We start from the raw sequence: 20766 nt of genomic DNA, 5'->3' as shown, positions 1-20766 counted from the left end.
TACAGAAATTGATTTTATTTGAAGATCATAACAAATGCAAGTTTCGCTATTGCTAACAGTGTTGAATTGTTGCCACTGGTGTGATTTTCATATCTGATATGTTTTAGAAGGATCTTTCTAATAAATCAGTTGCTTGGCAGTGCCTTATGCTGGTTCAAACATCAGACAATACTACTCATTTAAAAAGTGTTAAATAACACTCAAAATAAGACTAAAAGACAAACGGAGTCACATGACCAGCTGTGAGGTAGAAACTGAGTCCTGAAGTTGTGCGCGCTCAAGAAAAACCACCACTGATATCTGATATATCCGCTCTGCAGATGGGACAGGTGGCGTTTTCCTGTAAGAAAAGAGGAAAAATTAGCAAAACATGACTTTGAAATGAATTGTGGGATTGTGTCGTTAAAAGCGAGCCAGACCTTTAGCCAGCGGTCGATGCATTTCACGTGGTAATCGTGGAGACATGGAAGCATCCTGAGTCGTTCACCCGCCTTGTACTCGCTGAAACAGATCTGGCAGCTGCAAAGAGAGTATGATTACAATATTGCATTATGGGAAATCTCATTTGTGGCGTCCTGCTCTGTGACTTACTCTGTCTTTCCTGCGCTGTGTGCGGGATCGTAGGTTTTTATGGGCAGCCGTTCGATCTCGGCCTTAGTCAGAGTGTTCTTGGATACCACAGCACCTTGTTGCTCCTCGAACGCTAAGAGAGCCTTATAAAACAATGAATAATATCAAAGGTGAGGAAGCACGCAATAATTAAGCATGTGATTTCTGTGAAGTAGCATAACTCAAACCTCATAATTATTTCCCTGGCTGTCATCAAACATGTTCGTTTGTGAGCGGGCCGGTCTGCGTCGGGAATTATGAGCTCTGCTGGATTGCCGACGACCCTGTTGTCTGCCTGTCCAATACAAAATTAAATAAAACTAAATGTATAGATTTTAAAATAAATAAACAAATATACATGCATACACTACCATTCAAAGGTCTTTTTTTTTAAAGAATTATTTTTTTAAGATGCATAAAATGTATTTTATATAAATGCTGTTCTTTTGAATTTTCTATTCATCAAAGAATCCTGAAACATCTATCACAGTTTCCACAAAAATATTACACTTTTCAACATTGATAATAATAAGAAATGTTTCTTGAGCAGCAAATTTCTGAAGGATCATGTGACAGTGAACACTGGAGTAATGATCCTGAATATTCAGCTTTGCATCACAGGAATAAATTACATTTTAACTTATAGTAAAAAAATAAAATAATACTTATTGTATATATTACTGATTATATTATTCACAATATCACTGATTTTACAGTATTTTAGATCAAGTAAATTCAGACGTGGCGAGTATAAGAGACTTTTTCCAAAAATACTTTTAAGTCTTACCAACCCAAACTTTTGGCCAGCAGTGTATATATTTATTTTGAATTATTTAATTATATAAATATATAAGTGATTAAAATCTTTAATTCAAATGAAATCATCAGGACAGAATCAAATGATTTCTATTTGAGCTGATATATCTGGATCATCTATGGTGACTTACGGGGTTGTTCTCCAAAGATGGCCTGCTGTAGCTCTGAAAGCTCAGTGTGTTCATGTGAGAACGAAGCCGAGTTCATCAAGGAGGCCCAAGGAGAGATCCAGCCAAAACCAACATAGGGATCAACCTGCATGAAACCTGCATCACTTTATGTTTGCTTATGATCACTGCACCATCATTCAGTGCTCGGAAGAAAAAAAGCAATACGAATAAAGTAAAAAACAACAACTGACCATATGGTTGTGGCTGTTTCTACTTGGCGATCTGTTCTGTTGCCTCTGCTGCTCCATCCGCTCCTCCATATCAAACTGTTCCTGCACACACCAGAATAACAGAGTTAGTCACTTCCCTAATGTTGCTCGATAAGGACCAGCAGAGCGAGTCGTACCTGAAGGCTTTTGGCATACGCCTCATCCTCAGCCATCTGAATGGAGCGGACCATGCTCTCGTCGTCATCAACATCATCCTCTATGATGACAATATCTTCTGGTATCGGACATAGAGGTGAACTTGCTGGCCCTTGCATTCTCTTTGCTATAAACAGACAGAAAGACTCATTATAGAAAGGTTAATGAGGAATATCCAAACGTGTGGATCCTGGTTAACTGTACCTGCATCCAGTAGTAAAGCTTTATCCTCAGTGGCGAGTAAAGGGAAGTGTGCTGTTGTACTTTTAGAGGCTTTAGATTTGGTCTTGCTGTAGATGCTCTTTTTGGACCTCTGTTCCCTTCCATTACTTGCATTTAGTGTCTTTTGCATAGAGGTACGACCGGTCATTAGCAGCTCGTTTAAATATGTCGGATCACTAGTTTGATCCGGTGCACATGTGGAAGACCCAGCTGAGGACGAAGGCTTGCAAGATGCAGAAACATGAGAGGCAGAGGAGGTTGCTGGACGTGGAGACTCCAACCATGTAAAATCAGAGGGTAAAAGAGACGAGGCCGTTACAAATCCATTTGCTCCCGGCGTAATGCCGGAGTATCCGCTCAGTGCACTTGGATTTGAGTCCTCCAGTCTGCGCCGCTTCATTGTTCTTAAGGAGGCTGGAGTGGTGCTGAGGTATCCTGGGATGTGTTCTCGTCTTTCCCATTTTTTCTCATACAAACAGGACGAAGTCGCCTACAATTAAGAACAATGTTTTAATCAAGCATAAAAACATTTATAAATATAATTGAAAAAATTTAAGAATTCTGAAATTGCATTCTGTTTTGTACTGTACTGTTTTGAAATTTCATATCACTTCAGGTGTATTGGTAGCAGAGGTGGACAGTAACAAAGTACATTTACTGTACTTAACTACACTTTTTGAGTATCTGTACTTTACTTGAGTATGATTTTTTTCTGGAAACTTTTTACTTTAACTTCACTACATTTGAAAGACAAATATCGTACTTTTTACTCCACTACATTTCTGTCAAGGTCCTTGAGTAGAAAATAGTAACGTCAGTCAGGAGATGCTTTTGGTTGCAGGGTTGCATTTTGGTTGGAAATAAAAGTCGGGTTGATGTCAGAACCCGACTGATGTTGGTTTCTGACGTCAACCCCGATTTTCATTTTCAACCACAATACAACTTCTGTCCAATGTTGGAGATTAACGTCAATCTGACATTGGATTCTGACATCGGATTCTGACATCAACCTGATTTTAATTTTCAACTTTTGGTTTGGTCTTCTAAATGCAAATTTTGTCATTGTTTTGTAGCACACTAGCTTTTAGATAACAGTATGGCAAACATATTCATACTAAAAGCCAAAAAACGTTTAATAGGGCACTTTTGGAGGAAACAGCCACTTGGGTGTCCGAAACCATCGTGGACGTTATTGAGTGCACTTATTCAATCTCACATTTAATCCCACTATTGCATTATTTGCAATTCCAAATTTGATATTGATATGAGGGTAGGTAGGCATAAGGTACTGTAGGCTAAGTATTACATACATCAATGCAACAATAATAAAACCATGCATTGACATTTACTTTTAAAAATGAGTACTTCTGTACTTTTACTTAAGTAAAACTTAACAACTTTTACTTGTAACAGAGTAATATTTGACCAGTAGTATCTGTACTTTCACTCAAGTAAGGAAGTTGGGTACTTTTTCCACCTCTGCTTGGTAGTGCAAGTATTATCTGTTGCACACTGCACATTTTAGCAAATGTAGTACGACATCCAATACTGGTATGCATACAGAAAATGTTATACTGTGCGTACTGCATGCATACTACAGAAATAGATTAGTATAGTAGCATGGCGATGTGAACTAGCCCTTTTTCTCTTACCACACTTTTGTCGTCCTCTTTTTGGGAGTGTCGTTTTCCTCTGTGAATCAGTGGGCTGTAAAATTAAGTTCTTTGCTCTCGTTAATATGAATTAACGACTTGTCTATTACATGCCAAACATACAAATAATTTATATTAATATGATATTTACAAATGAAATAGTACCTAGGGGTCTCGGGAACAAAAGTGGAGGAGAATTCATGAGACAGCTGAGGGTCTTCAAACAGGTAGTCGCTGTCATTCAACAGACAGGCGTTGTTCAGGGAGTCCGGAGTGTCTGGCTCCATCCGAGGACTGTACAGAGGACAACCGGCCTCTGAGTCTGAGCTTTTCTGTAGGTCATCCATCACTTCTGAATATGGCTTAAAGTGTTTGTACTTTGGCTATAGCTGAAAGGCTGTGTGCTGTTGAGTGTAGGAAGAGGGGAAACAAGACACGAAGATACATAAAAGCCTCTTTAAACGCATCAAGACCATGAAGATTTGTAATTACGGACAGGCAAAAGCGTACATTTCTTTGTTAGTGAATCAGTTATTCATGATATCCAAAGACAGGAATTCGCGGTCCTCCGGGTGTGAGCGAAATGGGTTTGTTGCTAACTGACATGCGGCGAAGCAGCCGGTTGGATTCGACGTTTAACCGAAGCTGGTAACCGTTTAACAAGCAATTACATTAAAATCGTAGGGCCATAGATTACTATGGAATTGAAATACATGACTCACCATCTTTACAAATCAAACCACTGTGAAAAGCAAAAAATCTTCGCTTATATACCGCATCGGCGAACAGGGAAGTCACAATGGAAAACACCGCCATAGAATTTTCGGGGTTTTTTTCCGGTGACGCCACTTCCGGCACATGGATAGTTGTATTTAAAGGATCCTTATATTTTTTCTTACTCTCATGTAAAGAAAAAGCCTTATCTTATTCAAATGTCAAGCGCGTTTAGCTTTTGTCAAATGTTTAGTTGTTTGAATGTTCATTGATATAAACCACTTAACATAAATGTAACTCATGAGACATGCAAGTTCATTCAGTCTTATAATATATATATATATATATACATACACTTTTTTAGGAAAATGGATCAAAAATATCCTGCACAACACATCATTTTGTCCAATCAAATGCTCTCTATCATGAGAATAACCCACCCACCAATGCCATCTGTAACCAACAAGCAAGCAGTAAAAAAAGATGCATGGTTGTGATGTGGGTTATTTTTAAAAAAAGGGAAAGGTCTTTGATATGTCCCACCCAAACCATTCTGTTTCAATAGAAAATTCCTCAACACAGGAAGGAAAACTTTTAAACTTGACACTAGATAAAAAAAAAAATACAGAAACATCTATTTGGATAATTTTATATAATACAACAGGAGTACAATTATTTATTAAAATGAACAAATTGTTGTAAAAGAAAAAACAGATACCTTATAAACTCATATTCAATAAAAGAAACTTTTAGAACATAAGGTTAAGTCATCCACACCACATTTCTATTGATGACATTAGAACAGAAATATGTTTTTTCAGAACAGCATGGATTGGAGGGACTTCCGAACAGTGGCCATCTCCTGCTGTTGCTGTAATAATAAAATAAAAACATTGTTCATAAATGTTAAATACATTTTCATTGTTTCGGAATTCATTCTTACATTGAACTGAATCTGCTATTTATGAAAAAAATCTTTCTTGTTTTCCATAAATGAGCTCCAAGCCTGATTTAGTAACTTTGGTGATGTAGCATTCATGACATTGAAAGACTATTTAAAGCAGACATGTTTAATATCCAGAGTCTAAACTCTGTTGTGTGAAATCTTTTCGTGAAGCACTCACAGTGTCCATCATTATCTTCTTCTGCAGAAGAGCCATCTCCTTTCTAAGCTCCATCTGGGTGCCCTGCAGGAAGGATTCGTGGCTTTTCTCCATCTCCTCCATGTTCTGCACAGAAATTAAAGACCTCACTCGGTCAGACAAATTATGAAAAAAAAGGTCTTGGTTGATTTTAAAATAATTAAAGTGATGATTGCATCAGTAACCTTGACAAACTGCTCATACAGGTCTTTGATGGTTTTCATTTTTTGGTTTTGCACAACCCTTGCCTGCTGGAAGAGCTTCTGCTGCTGGCGAAACAAATTCTGTGAAAACAGAAATTAGGAAGTTCAAAGGCAAAGTGAGAGACGTTCACATCAAATATCTCTAAATGGCTGCTAGATATCCCAAAAATCGGTATTATATTTTTCACAAGACCCTTAATCCTACAATTAACATTTCCCTTAGTGGGATGTTGTGACCCAAAATGACGTTGCAACTTTTAAAACTTCTTGGCTTCATCTTTATGACGAATGTCTGGCTCTTGCACAGTGCCGGTCCTAGACTTCCGGGGGTCCTTAACAAAACTTTGTCTGGGGGCCCCTGTAAGTGCGTTCATAAAAAAAGCCCAAATGACCCCAAACCCCTTAATCTATTCTTTCAGAGCAGTTTCACTGTCAACCAACAACAGTGAGTTCAGTAATACAATAAAAAGCACCGGTTTCGTATCTCTCACGGAGGAGCGGAAGCATAAAAGGAGGAGCGACGACAGTGGAGATCGAGAGAGGAACAGGCCTGGACTTGCGTTGTGTTTGATGTTTTATTATATGTGACAGCAGTCATCCGTGAGGGGCTGCTGTCTTTTACTTTCATTTTGTATTTGTTTTATTTTTGGTATTAAAATGTGTGTTAAAGTTCGCCGGTTCCCGCCTCCTTCCCATAACAATGAATTGCGTTACAAGAACAAAAACAACAGAAAAAAAAAAAAGTTATGAACGAAATGAACAATTTAGCCTACTGCTACTTAGTGATGCACCGATGTGAAAATTGTGGCTGATACCAATAACCGATATTAATTTTGCTGATATTTTCCGATGTTGATATCTCTGTATAGGAAACACATTTTTATGATAATCAAATAAAGAGCTATTTTCCATTTTTTTACTTTTGTAATTTATTTTCAGAAATGACTGATATTGGGCACCTTTACCTGTGTGCAAAATATGTCATCAGATTTTCAGAAGAAAAAGTAAATATTTATATAAAAATAATTTTTTATAAAGGATACAAGTGTGTCCTGAATTCACACTATGAATAAGGATGAAAAGGCAATGAATAAGCAATGTCAATGTCTGAGAGTTTTGTATAACATGCTCATTGGGTTAAATGGTGAGATTGACAAGTGCTGAAAAACTGTGCTGTTGAGTTTACGCCTCCAGCTCAACGATTGTGTCGGCTGTTTTGTACCGAACCTCTGTCATTAAGAAACATCCAGAAATTTCCCAGATATTTATAAACACCCCTCAGCAGTCTCTGATATATTAAGGGAATCCCAACAAAATCCCAGTGCATAAACTAACTTTCAATTATGTCCATGGTACACGTCAACACACGCTGAACACTTGCTACGTGTACGTGCAGGCTTGAATAAAGTTGGGCTGCAGCTACAGTGGATATTTTAATTGTTAGCGTGCTTTTCATCCATTCAATGGTGAAACAAAACTCTTCTTATCACTCAAGGAAGATATTTTTCCACCTCCACATAGGCTGTTTTTTTTACTAGGGTGACAATACATCAGAGTTTTACTTTAGAGTAAAAGCAAGCTGCAGCCGATTGATACTGTATAGGCTACTGACCCGGCCTGGAATTAAGAAATAAATACAAAAAATCAGTCTTCACTCTTCACACTTCTTATTAAAGTTACTAATGTTATTCAGTGTAGAGCAGTGAATGATTCTCTCATTTTCTTTTGTTGTTTGATTAACATTAAATGACACAGATGGCACTTTAAGATCAAATGCACAGATCTAATACACTGACAAGCATTCGATTACTTTCCAAGCTGCTTATGTTCAGTGAAGGCATAACTGAATGCTTCCCCAGGACGGACATTTTGACACATTTTGTGTATTTGTCCGTTTAAGCGCATGCCCGAAGCCCAAAGTAGCCTGTACTTTAGGGGTGTGCGATATCATGATTTTTAATCGTGGACGATTAAAATGTCTCCACGATCTGCTTTTTTAGAAATATTATAGTATTGTGCTACAGTGCATTCTATTAGTAGCAGTTCTGGCATCGCCGTCCCAACATACTGTACAACGCGACGTACATACACATCACACGTTAATGCAGAGGTACGGGACACTGCAATTCATTTGCAGTTCATTATTTGCATGTGCTTTAAAGCCTTGCCGGTTAAATATTTAATTCGCATGCTGATGTGCTGTTCTAACATGCACTTTTCTGAGTACATATACCCGAAACACACAGGCACTAAAAGTGCATTTGCAAAATAGTAAAACCAACTCGAAAAATAATCGTGATATGATTTTTGCCATATCACCCATCTCTTGTTTTGTCCGTGTTTTCGGATCACGCGGACAAAAAGCCGCCTCTTTTGCAGCTCAATAAGCTTTTACAAGTGACGTTACATGTTTGGACTGATTTGGATGTTGGGTGACAGCGCATCGCTTTAAAGGAAAAGAACAGAAAGTGACATTATGTTTTCATAATCGTAGGAAGGCAAAACCAAAAACTAAACTAAAACACAGCCCTAAATCATTCTTGAGAGCTATGCGTATAAGGAGGACCTGCACTGCTCTTACATTTAGTTTCTCCTCCTGCTCCTCAGATTTCTGAACGTCAGTCTCCCACTGCTGAAGCACAGACAACACCTGCTGAGAATAATCTTGTGTCAGCTTCTGCCTGCAAAAAAAATCAACATGAACATCAAAGTGGATGTGAATAAAGAAGAATGTGTCATTTTCCACACAGTGCTTTCATTTACCTCTGATTCTGCTGGCTTTTCCACATCTGCTCCAGTTTCAGAGTGCTGCCTTTTAAGGAGGTTTTGGTGAGAACCTCCAAGCGTTTCCTTTTGGTCTGCATGGCCTTGCTGATGTCCGCTAAATGGCAGTTCAGTCATGTTTTTGAGTATTAAACAGTATTTCAAAGCAGACTATATGCAGCTGTCGACTTCACTTACCACCGAATCTTTCCAGCATATTTTGAACCTCATTCCTGAGATAAAGGACAGCAAATGATTTTTCATGCAAATGAAAACAGCAAATGAGGCTTCATAACTTTGGCTAGGTTTATATATCTTGCTGACTTACCCCATACCAGCATGTACTAGTTCATCATCATCAAATGTCTCTGCAGATCTTTTCTTGGTCAGCTTGTCAATGATTGGAGTTTCTAATACATCAGAACAACATAAAACATGCTTCACAACTACATCATTTGCTCCCTCTCTCTATCCATATAAATTAAATAGATTTTTAATTAAAAACAATTTAATTATGTAATTAATTACCATGGTAAAACCTTTTCACTTATTTCTCCCTCTAGCTATATGATATATACACATAAATGTATAATTATATTTAAATTAAATAAACACTTTATATATCTGCTCCGGGTGTGTGTGTGTTCGCTACTCACTGCTAACGTTACCATGGTATTACCTGTAATGGCATCACTGTAACACCAATTACATTTTTTTAATAGTATATAATTATAAAATAAACTATTTAGTAATGAAATACAGACACACCATCTCTCGTATCATCCTCAGATCCGCTTCCTTTCTTTTCCTCCAGATTTTTGAAGTCAAACGCTTTCAGGTCTGTGGAGCTGTCAGTGTGTTTGGTCTTCTTGTTTTGTTTTCTCCCTGAAGCTGCCATAGTCTCACTGTATTAAGAGTATTTAGCAGTAGTCTGAAGATCTAACGTTATTCAAATACAAAGCAGCAACAAATAACAAATCCGCACATGCTAATCAATTCAAAAATTATCACTGAGCTTATTACTAGCTCTAACGTGATATCATAATTAAAGCATTGTATTAAAATGATTGAAACTAGATATAATAGGTTATATAAAACTATTTTTATTCACAAAAGCTAAAAAAAAAAAACTTTATGTAAGGTTAAGTTACCTCTCTGCAAGAATCTAACGTTACACAGAATCATCTGGAACTTACCTGACGAGTGTGTGTGATCTCTCTACTCTAATCAATCACTCCAGCCTAGAAAACTATCCAAAATGTAATGACTTTCACCAAGTATGATATTACTCTATAACTATTTAGAGAAAAATATTTAATTCTTTTAACGTTTGGCGACGGTTTTATCTGCGTCCCTGAAGTGATTTTTTCGCGCGGATTGTATTTTGGGCGCGAGCGAGAGGATGACTGCGCGCAGCTGACGTGACGTGCCTGAAGAAATTATTAGACTAGTGAAATCATAGGTCTTTAACTGAAACGTAAGCTATTAATCATATAAAAATTAGGTTAAATACATTTTCTTACCAAGAAACTGAGTAAAAAAAAAGTAGTTTTATTTTACATGTGACATTTTAATACAAAAAGAAATGTAAAAAAAGAAAAAGAAAGAAAGAAAAGGAAAACAATACAAATGTATCACATTCAAAGTCAAAAAGCCTGTTAACTTGAGTAATATAGAGTGTAATGTACAGTTGCCAATGTACAGCTTAGTTTTCATACAAAAACATATGTGCAGTGTTCAATATTTCTGTACCAAAAGACAGATAATTCATATGCAGGTCAAATATCAAACTTCTCTTCACATACATAATGTCCATTTTCCTCATAATCGTCTCGTGTGACCACCATCTCTTCAAAGTCGGGATTTTCGGCCAATAACTTCCCTCCTTCCCATGGGTAGCAAATAGGACTGCAAACAAAAGTGAAATATTCAGTAAAGAATAACCAGACAAAATGTCAATCAATTTTTTCAGAACTCTCAAAACATACTTCTGTGGCAGAACAACAGAAACTTCATATTCTACGGGAGCGAGTGCACGGACTTCTTTGTAAACCCGATCTCTGAATCCAGGGAACAATGTGTTGCCGCCAGTAAGAACAATGTTCTTATAGAAGTGGGATTGCATCTCTGGACATAAAAAGTAGGCATATATTAGAGTACTTAAAATGAAATAACATTTTAACCCATAAATACATCTAATGCCAGATGAAATCTACCTTCCGGCATGTTGTTAATGGAGTTGACCAAAGCCTCAGGTATGCCCATCTCCTGAATGCCGATGTCGGAGGGGTGAAAGAGCATCTCTGGGACTGCAAACCTCTCATTGGTGAGCCGCAAAATCTGCTCGCCTGTCTTATATTTTCCAGTAAAATTCATCTCCTCTCGAGGCTGCAGCACAAAGAAAAAAAAAAAAGCTGTATTAGTAAAAGACAAAGTGTACTGTGTTTTATTTTTTCATAGTATGCCAAATGGTTTACCTTGCAAAATCCCTTTTTGATAGAGCTGAAATCTGGCAGCACATAGTCTTTCATGACCGTATTATCTTCTCCTTTAAATCTGTCAAATCACCAGAATTATTTATACTACATATATACTACTGTCCATAAAGTTTGGGGTTGGTAAGATTTTTTTTAAAGGGACAGTTCATCCAAAAAATTGAAATTTTATCATTAATTACTGACCCTCATGTCGTTCCAAACCTGTACGACCTTTGTTCATCTTCAACACAAATGAAGATCTTTGATGAAATCTGAGAGATTTCTGTCCCTCCATTGACAGCTGTGCAACTACCACTTTAATGCTTCAAAAAGTTCATAAAGAGATTAAAACTAATCCATATGAATTGAGTGGTTTAGTCCAAATTTTCTGAAGAGACTCGATCGCTTTATGTGATTTAAACATTGATCAGCAAACATAAACAGAAGCTCAACCGAACCAGCTTGACACTCGAGAACAAACCTCTTGCTGAAGCTCAAACGTGCTGCATAACACGAGAATGAACCTCATTAGTTCTCACACGTCAAGCGAACATGCTTTTGCTTCCGTTTACCACAACTGATGTGCGAGTTGATCAATGTTTATATGTGAATAAAAGCCTAAATTCAAGCTGTTCATCATACGATGACTATCAATGGAGGGACAGAAAGCTTTCAGATTTCATCAAAAAGATCTTAATTTTTGTTCCAAAGATGAACAAAAGTCTTACGGGTTTGGAACGACATGAGGGTGACTAAATAATGACAGAATTTTCATTTTTGGATGAACTAACCCTTTAATGTTTTTGAAAGAGGGCTATTATGCTTACCAAGGCTATATTACAGTAAAAACAGTAATATTGGGAAATATTATTACAATTTAAACTACATTTAAATAGGAGACAATGTATTCCTGTGATCAAAGCCGAATCAATTTGCTAATGCAATAAATTGCTAATTTGTTACGATCAAGTTGATGCAAACTTACTGTGCAATCTCCATGTCCTTGTAGAAATCATGAGACACGTAACACACATCCTCCTTGACCTGATTGATCACATGGGTCTCATCCATCACATGCAGCTGCCTTTAAGACAAAGATTGGCACAAGCTCAAGGAGAACTCTGCTCTAAGGAAGAAACACCAAAGAATTTCCCTACTCAAATGGTGGCAAGTGTACCTGTATGAAATGGTCTCCTTCAAATGGTTGGTGAGCAGCTTTCCTCCTACATTTATTCTAGGAAGTGTACAGAGACTTATGAAATGTTCAGCGTTAATATGACTTGTATGGCTAATGAGCAACTCACCTGCAAATGCCCTCTTTCATCTTTCTTCCCCTGCAATACGGAACGATGTGTGTGAAGGAGAAGCCACTGTCCACCACAATGCAACACAGCTCAGAGTTTTTCTCATGGAAGTATCGATGAGCACTCAATGATCCAGCTGTATAAAATAAAATAAAAATAAAAAAAATCAAAGAATTTACATCCAAGTAGGCTGCATCCTAGTACACTAAACTTACCATTAATTCTGAGGGCTGACTGGAACTGATATTCTTCGAATAAAATCTCATTCATGGACTCTTGAATCGAGGTGAAGTTGAAGTACGGTTCTGTTATCACAATGTTGGTATCAGCAAAGTCCACCTGCAAATGTGTTGTGTGTGCTCAATATCTCATACTGTACAATTATGAAGCAGAATATATGATAGGTTTGTAATCATTCAAGCACCTTAAACATCTCCTTTCCAAACAGATGATCCCAGACTTTACGCTGCACATCCCAGTTCACAAGATAACCCTAATATAGATGCAGACAAGATGAAGTAAGACACAATACGATTTATATAGAATGCAGTGAGTGAAGTTTATCATTCATATCGATGCAATACCTTTTGAAACGGGAGGATATAGAAGAGTCCGGACGGGTCTTTGATTTCATCCAGCTGATTGGCAGTGAAAGTTTTCAACCTGGAGGTCTTCGAACGGAATTGGCAATTTGGGATAACACTAATGGGAAAAAAAATCGGTATGTAGCTCAACATAACTACCATATACTATAATACGTTTTACATAACAAGGAAATGTATAATAAAAACACTATACCTGACTTTCTCATGGCTGTAACCGATTTTGGCAAAGTACGCACCATTATCCAGTACGAGCGTTGCCATTTTTACATCTCTGTTATTCAAACGTACTGGTTTAAATCACAAGATGAGATAGTCAATTGCATTAAGGTACAAATTATTAATCAAACTGCATTTAATTGAGTGATCTAAATAAACATTGAATCAGCTAAATGATCATGCCGCTCTATGGGCGTCTTACTCTATATTTCAGATGCTAGAGATCTAAAAACACTGAATGCTTACTGACCCCTACTGTATGGGAGTTTATTTGTGTGCGAGCACATCATAAAAAAAACAACTTTGACAACATTGTAAATTTAACATTTATTCGTACCTTTTGGGGGAAATAGAATTCATCTCTAAAATACTGCAGATCACCATAATTACATACAATTATACAAAACAGACGACACAAATAAAGAGAAGGTCACAATCAAAGACTAATAAAGCACAGCAGCATCCAAGCTCCCTCATTAGATTAATTTCATCAGTTATTTGAAATGCTCCAGTTAATATTTTTTCTTGGCACAGTTCCCAGTACATTTTGCAGGTCCTCTAAAAAGACAAGTCGATCAGTGGAGCCGCGTTCTCAGTATTTTCCTTCTTGTCCTCTGGACTCCACTTTATAAGAGGCGAACTCAGGTCAATTAACTGGGGGAGGAATTAATAATTACAAATGAATATGTCATTTAAATAAACAGTATACATACTTGAATAACGCAAGCAATATAAGAATTTACACTACAGTTCAAAAGCTTGGTGTCTGAGGCCTGGTTTCACAGACAGGGCTTAGATTAAGCCAGGATTAGGCCTTAGTTCAGTTAGGACATTTGAGTAGCTTTTATAAACATGCCTTACAAAAAACATTACAGGTGTGCATCTTGAGACAAAAAAAATGGCACTGACATATTTAAAGATATATCAGTGCAAGTTGCTTTCAGTTAAAACTGCTCAAACATGCATTTTAGTCTGGGACTCGAATTAAGCCTCGTCTGTGAAACCGGGGAATTCAGTTTTATTTTTACACTTTAATTCAGCATGGACAAATTAGATTGATTAAAGCGGCAGTAAAGAAATGTATAATGTTCTATTTCAAATAAATGCTGCCATTTAGAACTTTCTATTCATCAAAGAATCCCGCAAAAAATAGATTGTGGGTTCCACAAAATTTGTTTTCAACATTGATAATAATAATAAGAAGAAATGTTTCTTGAGCATCAAATCAGCATATTAGAATGATTTCTGAAGGATCATATGACACTGAAGACTGGAGTAATGAAAATGAAAATTCAGCTTTTTACTGAATATTTGATTAAATAAATGCAAACTTGATGAGCATAAGAGACTTCTTTCATTACCGACCCCAAACTTTTGAACGATACAGTGGATATGAAATGTCCTCTCACCTGTCCTCCCCAGGGCTTTGCAGAGGAGGTTTTGATCAGGTCTGGGGTGTTGGAGAGATCAATTAGCAGCTTCTCTGACAGCTGAAGTGCTGGTGCAGGCGCGTCCACAAGCAAAACCTACAATTGCAACATTTTCAGATCTGTTTAAGTTTTTCTAGCAAATTTGATCTAAAAATCAATTCAAATTGAGTTTATTTTACCTCTTTAACATCCTTTTTCTCCTTGTTCTTGAGCAGGTTGTGTTTTTGGCTGTCGACTGTGTTTGGAAGTGTTGGGGGTTTCATGTCGACCTGAGGAGGCTCTGGATCACATGTCGAAGGCTCTGGATCACATGTCGAAGGCTCAGAGGGATTCTCCACAGCTGCTGGCTCACAGGCAGGAGGTCCTTCAGGCTCATCCTCCAAATTAAAGACCAGGGAGCAGGGCTGGAGGTCAGCTGGAGGGCAGGTCTCCTCATTTGACACTGAGGTTTGCTTATCTTCCTCCTGCTCAGTTTCCTTCATGTGGTCTGGGCTGCATAGATAGACAATTCTACTTACTCTAATTTCTACTTATACAGAGAATGAGACAAGCTATAGATCAACTGAAGTATCTTAGAAGCCCATAAAGTAGCACCTTGGATGAGTGGCCACTTGGCTGGAGGTCAATGAGCGCTCTGTGAGCTGGGAAGGTTTACTCAGGCGTGACACGCTCTTGGGTGTGAGAGCAGGGATGCCAGAGATACGACGGTTGACTGGGGTGGGAAGAGCCGAGGGTCTCCGCAGTTTACTGCCCATAGCCGAGGGCGTCAGGAGGCCCGCAAGATTATCAGGAATACTACCAAAACATGTATCAGAGTTAAGAGAATCTTTTAAAAGAAATGGAATGATGTTCTGAGAAAATATTACTATATTACCTATCCACACTGCAAGCAGATAATAATTTCTTTGGCTTCATGATACGAGGAACGTCGGGTGAGGAGGAAACTGTAAAATCAATAGAAGTTAGCATGACTGAATGCAATAATGTCCTGGTTAAATCCCACAAAAACATGTTCAGGGCACATTTCACCTCAAAATCAAAATGAAAAAATTAGGAAATTATATTCAACATAAAAATAACTCTCTCGTTAAGACCATTAAGATTTTTTTTTTTCATTGTGATATTTTCATAAAATAAAATACACTGTTTTTGTTGCAAATTCTCATTGTAATAGATACTTTAAATACAATATTTTAGTAAGGTAATATGTATTAAATTAAATATAGAAATTATAAACAAAAATATTTATGTGTGTGTAAAAATAATAAATAACATATATTGGGTATTTGTACAGCATTTTATTCTTTATTTTTCTCTAAATACTTAATTTTTCTTTAAAATGATTTCCCCCTCAATAAAAATTATTACGGTAAAGAGAAATTGTGGATAAAATGTCTTAAATGGTCAAGAAAACAATTTCAAGCAAAAAATGTTGATGGTCCAAAAAAAAGCTTCATTTTCCATATGCTAAATATATATATTTTTTTCTTTTGATTTTAGTGTGAAGTGCTCTTGACACAGGTTGAGTGAGATTCATCCTAACAGTTCCTATACATTAACACGATTATGTTTTTCCTCACCCTCGGATTTGTGAACTCCCTTCAGGTAGTTAGTGGGTGTTGGCACCACTGGGACCTTGAGTTTAGGGTTTCCCCGTAGAGCACTTCCAATCTTAGCATTAGATGCAGAGATGCTGGAAATGGTGGTCTTTTCAGCAGTAGTCTTTGCTGGGGTATGAAACTGTGGAGGTGGGAATGGGTCCGTTTTCTTAATGGGCGTAGCTTTGACAGGCCTGGGGAGAAGTTCAGATGCTCTCCTCCCCTGTGTAGAGATGGAGGTCCGTCTGCTGACGGGGGGCTCTGGGTTTCTGGTAACAACAGAGGATTTCCGGCTAGAACTGGGCAACCTGCTCATATTGCTGTGTGAACGAGCACCGATGCTGTTAGTGCTGGAGTTCAAGGATGAATTGAGTTTGGCTGGTGAGAGAAGGAGTTGATATAAGTAAATAACCAGCAGATGGCAGTAGATACACAAGTTGCATACAATGAAATCAAATTCAACCACATTTTCTTTTCAAAACTACATCTTCATAGGCTTGTAAACAATTAAATCATAAGAAAATGAACAAATAAATAATTTTGAATGCCTCACATGGATTTAGGCATCACAGCATTATAATGTAAAGCATGAAAAATTGACACTCATTTTAAAATTTGCTAAAGATCATTATAACCTATTGAATTATTAAAAACTATAAGTAAGCATTAGATGATGGCAAAGGTCACCTTTGCTTCCTGGGGAGATAGTTAGACTAGAGTTGATGCTGGACACAGATGACGACGAGGACGAGGTGTTTCTCCTCCTGTCCACAACTCTAGAGCTCTGAAGTGAAGGAGCTTTAAGAGCAGATGGAGCTCGCATTTCTGTCTGAAGGATATTGAAAAATGTTTAAATACATAAATATATTTTATTCTGCATTGTCGAACAATTACCTAAATCGTGCAACCTCCAATATTAGTGGTAAATTGCACTAAATTACAAAACAAGCCTATTGTGCATTTTAAAAACAATGTACACTGCTGTTTAAAAGTCTGGTGTCAGAAAAGATATGCTTAAAGATATTAATACTTTTATTCAGAAAGGACGCATTCAATTTGATCAAAAGTGACAGTAAAGATTTCCATTTCAAATAAATGCTGTTCTGAAAAGTCCTGAAAAAAAGTGCATCACTGTATCCACATAAATATTAAAGAGGTCATATAATGCTTATTAATGGTTTCCTTTTCCTTTAGAGTGTAATGTATCTGTTTGTGCATGTATACGATCTACAAAGTTACAAATGGTGCTTTTCCACTGCATGGTACGGCTCGGTACGTCTCACTTTTGTCGGGATTTCCACTGTCAACAGTACCTAGTACTTTTTTTAGTACCACCTCGGTTGAGGTTCCAAGCGAGCCGTACCGATACTAAAATGTGACGTGTAAACACTGCAGAACACTGATTGGTCAGAGAGAATCGTCACTACCAGCGTCATTGGATTTGGTGCAACCTCAGCCTCGATCCAAGTTTAGATATTACTACCTCAAACGTACAAGTCACAACGTAAAATATTGCCGCAAAGAGAGAAGACGAGGCTTCAGTGAATTGTAATCTTGTCATCATGTCACGGAGACGATGATGCGAAAGCAAAACCACTTTTAGTCATTTTACCTTGTTCCGGGCTGGAATGCTGCTTCTTCCTTGCAAACTAGTGTTAAAAGAGGAATCGCTGACATCAGAAGCAACACTGGTGGTGTCAGAGAGAAGGTCTTCAGAAGAACCAGCTATACTTGTGTTTCTACCGCTAGGACTGCGCTTCAGCCCAAAATTACCCTGAAAGACATTGAAAAACTCTAAATAAATCTCATGTCAAACTGTAATGGTGTATAAATAAATGGAGAGAAGTATTAATACTTTGCTGGGAGGATGAAGCCTAGTTTTAGTGGCTGCTGGCAGTTTTGTGCTGGAGGAAAGTCGTGAGTTCCTTTGAGCTGTGGGTTTGCTGGGTAACATCCCACTACTAGGCACAAGGGCTTTGCCTCTAGAAGCCATCTTAGGCTGCGTCACAACAGTCCTGACTGGACTCGACGTACTGAGACGTGGCTTGCCAAACCTGGCCATCCCGTTAGACTTCAGCATTTGCTTCTGAATGGCGGGTGGAAGCTGCTTCATCGGGCTGTCCTGCACAAGAAAGGTCTCTCTTTTGATGGGACTCAAAACAACAGCTGGCTTGATGAACATGCTCAGTTTGGCTGCTGTGTCCTCCTCGAACGCCTCAGCTTGGCACGAGGACACCGCGCTGCTCTCGGCTGAAGAGTCAGTGATGGTTTGCTCGAGGTGGCTGGCGACCAGATGAGCTTCTTTGCAGATTTCATCAAACTTCTCTCCCGTGAGGGGGCTCCAGCTGGGCTGTTCTCCCAGAGACGGGCCGCTGCTCACACTGTCCTTCATGTGAATCTCCACTCCATGAGAAATGCATTTCTCTTTATGACCAACCGGACCCACGAAGACCTCATCCTCAACATCATAATCTCCTTTAGAGCTATGAGAGAACATTTCCATAGGACATACATCATCATAAAATGTTAAAACCACATTATAATTCAATATAAATAATAAATACTATTTATAATAAATAGTATTTATTAATTTTGTTGAAATAGCTTTTATTTTTATATATATATATATTTTTTGTAAGGTCAAGTTTGAGTAATTTTGTTATGTACGCATGTCATTTTTTAAAAAAAATTTTAACTTTTTTTATTTCAGTTTTTATTCTAACTTTCATTTTTTAAGTTTAATTTTGTTCTCTAGTACTTATATTTGATTTTATATCACAATTAACAAATTATTTTTAATAGTTTTAGTTAACAATAACAACACTGCCTTAAATTAAACATTGAAAACAAACCTTGCAGGGGACAATGAAACATCAAAGTCAAATTTCTCCTCAGCCAGTGAAACAAAATCTAGAAGTAAAAAACACACAGTTTTAACCACTGGTAAAATTATGTTAAAATATGTTTAAACATGCCAAATCAGTGTTTATTTTCTTTAGCTTGTTATACTACACTTACAAAAAAGTACAAATACTGTGGTGTTTCTGGCATGTACCAATTTAATGTTGTTGTTTTTTCTGGCAAGTACCATAGTACCACTACAGTAGTTTTTTGTAAGGTTAGTTTAGACATATAGTGATCAGATAAAACGTCATTACCACTGTGAGTGATTGATGCCATCTTCAGCCAGGAAGGAAAACAAATGGAGGCCACAGTCCTGCTAACATCAGTTTACAGTTAATGTGGTTCCACTTTTTGATTACAACACGTTTGAAACACCAAAAAGTACATTTTAACCCAAATGCAGTTTAAAATACTCGAAATAAAACGAACGGTACTCAATAAAACGAGCACTTTATCTTATAACTAACCAATACATGAACATAATAGAAGTCGTGGAAGCTCATGGATTCATTCGGTTTAATCACCGATGCTATTCTAATTTAATCTTAAAAACAGATGATAAACATTTACTACAGCCAAAATACTTACTGTTCGCTTGCAGTACAGGGGTTATATTTATTAATCTTAGTGTTGTTGTCTGTTCACAAAAAATAACAGGCACTTGCGATCTGTTTCCACATTTCAAATTTCGTGGCCACTGGCCAGGCTGATTTCGAAGATCACGTGACAGGAATCCTGCGACAGGATTGGTGGAGCAAGTTTCCGGAACGCAGCAGTCGTCATGTTGTCGTTGCGCAATGCGCAGAACTACGGAAGCGTATTGCATTCACTTGAGGGAAAATAATCTACTCTGTTTTTCTGAATTAACAAGTTAATTATCTCAGAATTCCGAGATTATTTTTCATGAATAAAAAGTTTTTGCTCTGTTTTTCTGAATTAATGACTCAATTATCTCAGAATTACGAGATATTTTTTCATGAATAAAAAGTTTTTGCTCTGTTTTTCTGAATTAATGACTTAATTATCTCAGAATTACGAGATAATTAAGTCATTAATCCAAAAAAACAGAGTAGATTATTTTTCCTAAAGTGAATGCAATACGCTTCCGTACAGAACAAAATCTAATGACTACTTAAAGTGATAATCCACCCAAAAATAAAAAATTGTAACATTTCTAAATTTCTAATTGCTATGCTAAAAATTCTGTCATCACTTACTCACCCTCATGTTGTTCCAAACCATGTTCCAAACCTGTATGGATGTTCTTTCTTCTGTTGAACACACCTTAACATTTCTTGTTTTGTGTTCAACAGAACAAAGAAACTCATACAGGTTTAGAACGACATAAGCTTGAGTAAGATGACAGAATTTTATTTTTTTGGGTGAACCCTTTCATTGAAAATGTGTATGACCATGTTTATGCTATTATTTTTTTTACTTGAATAACTTGAATAAGTCACTAACAAACATAATGCTTAAGAAATTAGTAGTTCATGTATATTTAAATATTAATATATGAAGCAATGACATTTCTAATTTAGTTTAATGCACATTAATGCTATTATATAAAGTCATA

The 20766-nt window shown here is 37.2% G+C and overlaps 4 protein-coding genes across 7 annotated transcripts; all 4 read right to left on the bottom strand.

Moving 5' to 3' along the window:
- LOC311071344 (uncharacterized protein) lies at positions 1-4678 on the bottom strand. Of its 3 annotated transcripts, XM_084095712.1 has the most exons (12): positions 4557-4678; positions 4345-4479; positions 4000-4238; positions 3835-3889; positions 2165-2672; positions 1942-2087; positions 1787-1867; positions 1557-1680; positions 798-904; positions 592-713; positions 420-519; positions 1-340 (listed from the first exon to the last, which is right to left on the bottom strand). In XM_084095712.1, exons 3-12 carry the CDS (start codon positions 4179-4181, stop codon positions 278-280), a joined length of 1488 nt encoding a protein of 495 aa, XP_083951838.1. In that variant the 5' UTR covers positions 4182-4238; positions 4345-4479; positions 4557-4678; the 3' UTR covers positions 1-277. The 3 variants fall into 3 exon arrangements, with proteins under 3 accessions (XP_083951838.1, XP_083951837.1, XP_083951839.1); XM_084095711.1 differs by having other exon boundaries at positions 4345-4678; XM_084095713.1 differs by lacking the exon at positions 4345-4479 and having other exon boundaries at positions 4557-4672.
- A 583-nt stretch (positions 4679-5261) lies between these two features.
- sycp3 (synaptonemal complex protein 3) lies at positions 5262-9554 on the bottom strand (the record flags this gene model as incomplete). The annotated part of the gene is made up of 8 exons (XM_084094082.1): positions 5262-5419; positions 5673-5777; positions 5876-5974; positions 8475-8574; positions 8657-8774; positions 8855-8889; positions 8985-9066; positions 9425-9554. 8 exons carry the CDS (start codon positions 9552-9554, stop codon positions 5366-5368), a joined length of 723 nt encoding a protein of 240 aa, XP_083950208.1. The 3' UTR covers positions 5262-5365.
- Positions 9555-10186: 632 nt separating this feature from the next.
- On the bottom strand, positions 10187-13485 carry actr6 (actin related protein 6). Its single transcript, XM_084095977.1, has 11 exons — positions 13236-13485; positions 13022-13139; positions 12862-12930; positions 12653-12776; positions 12438-12573; positions 12311-12367; positions 12119-12217; positions 11134-11212; positions 10873-11044; positions 10645-10783; positions 10187-10564 (listed from the first exon to the last, which is right to left on the bottom strand). The coding sequence occupies exons 1-11, from the start codon at positions 13301-13303 to the stop codon at positions 10435-10437; spliced, it is 1191 nt and encodes a 396-aa protein (XP_083952103.1). The 5' UTR covers positions 13304-13485; the 3' UTR covers positions 10187-10434.
- An 87-nt stretch (positions 13486-13572) lies between these two features.
- Positions 13573-19904, bottom strand: gtse1 (G-2 and S-phase expressed 1). Of its 2 annotated transcripts, none has more exons than XM_084095825.1 (12): positions 19779-19904; positions 19445-19506; positions 19139-19196; positions 18142-18769; positions 17899-18060; positions 16974-17115; positions 16269-16664; positions 15563-15632; positions 15283-15483; positions 14868-15180; positions 14668-14784; positions 13573-13912 (listed from the first exon to the last, which is right to left on the bottom strand). In XM_084095825.1, exons 2-12 carry the CDS (start codon positions 19464-19466, stop codon positions 13817-13819), a joined length of 2205 nt encoding a protein of 734 aa, XP_083951951.1. In that variant the 5' UTR covers positions 19467-19506; positions 19779-19904; the 3' UTR covers positions 13573-13816. The 2 variants fall into 2 exon arrangements, with proteins under 2 accessions (XP_083951951.1, XP_083951952.1); XM_084095826.1 differs by having other exon boundaries at positions 19445-19503; positions 19779-19902.
- Positions 19905-20766: the final 862 nt, after the last annotated feature.

The sequence above is a fragment of the Abramis brama genome (assembly GCF_963993115.1).
Source record: "Abramis brama genome assembly, chromosome: 20".
NCBI classification, from domain to species: domain Eukaryota; kingdom Metazoa; phylum Chordata; class Actinopteri; order Cypriniformes; family Leuciscidae; genus Abramis; species Abramis brama.
This window is presented reverse-complemented; position numbering and strand designations above follow the sequence as displayed.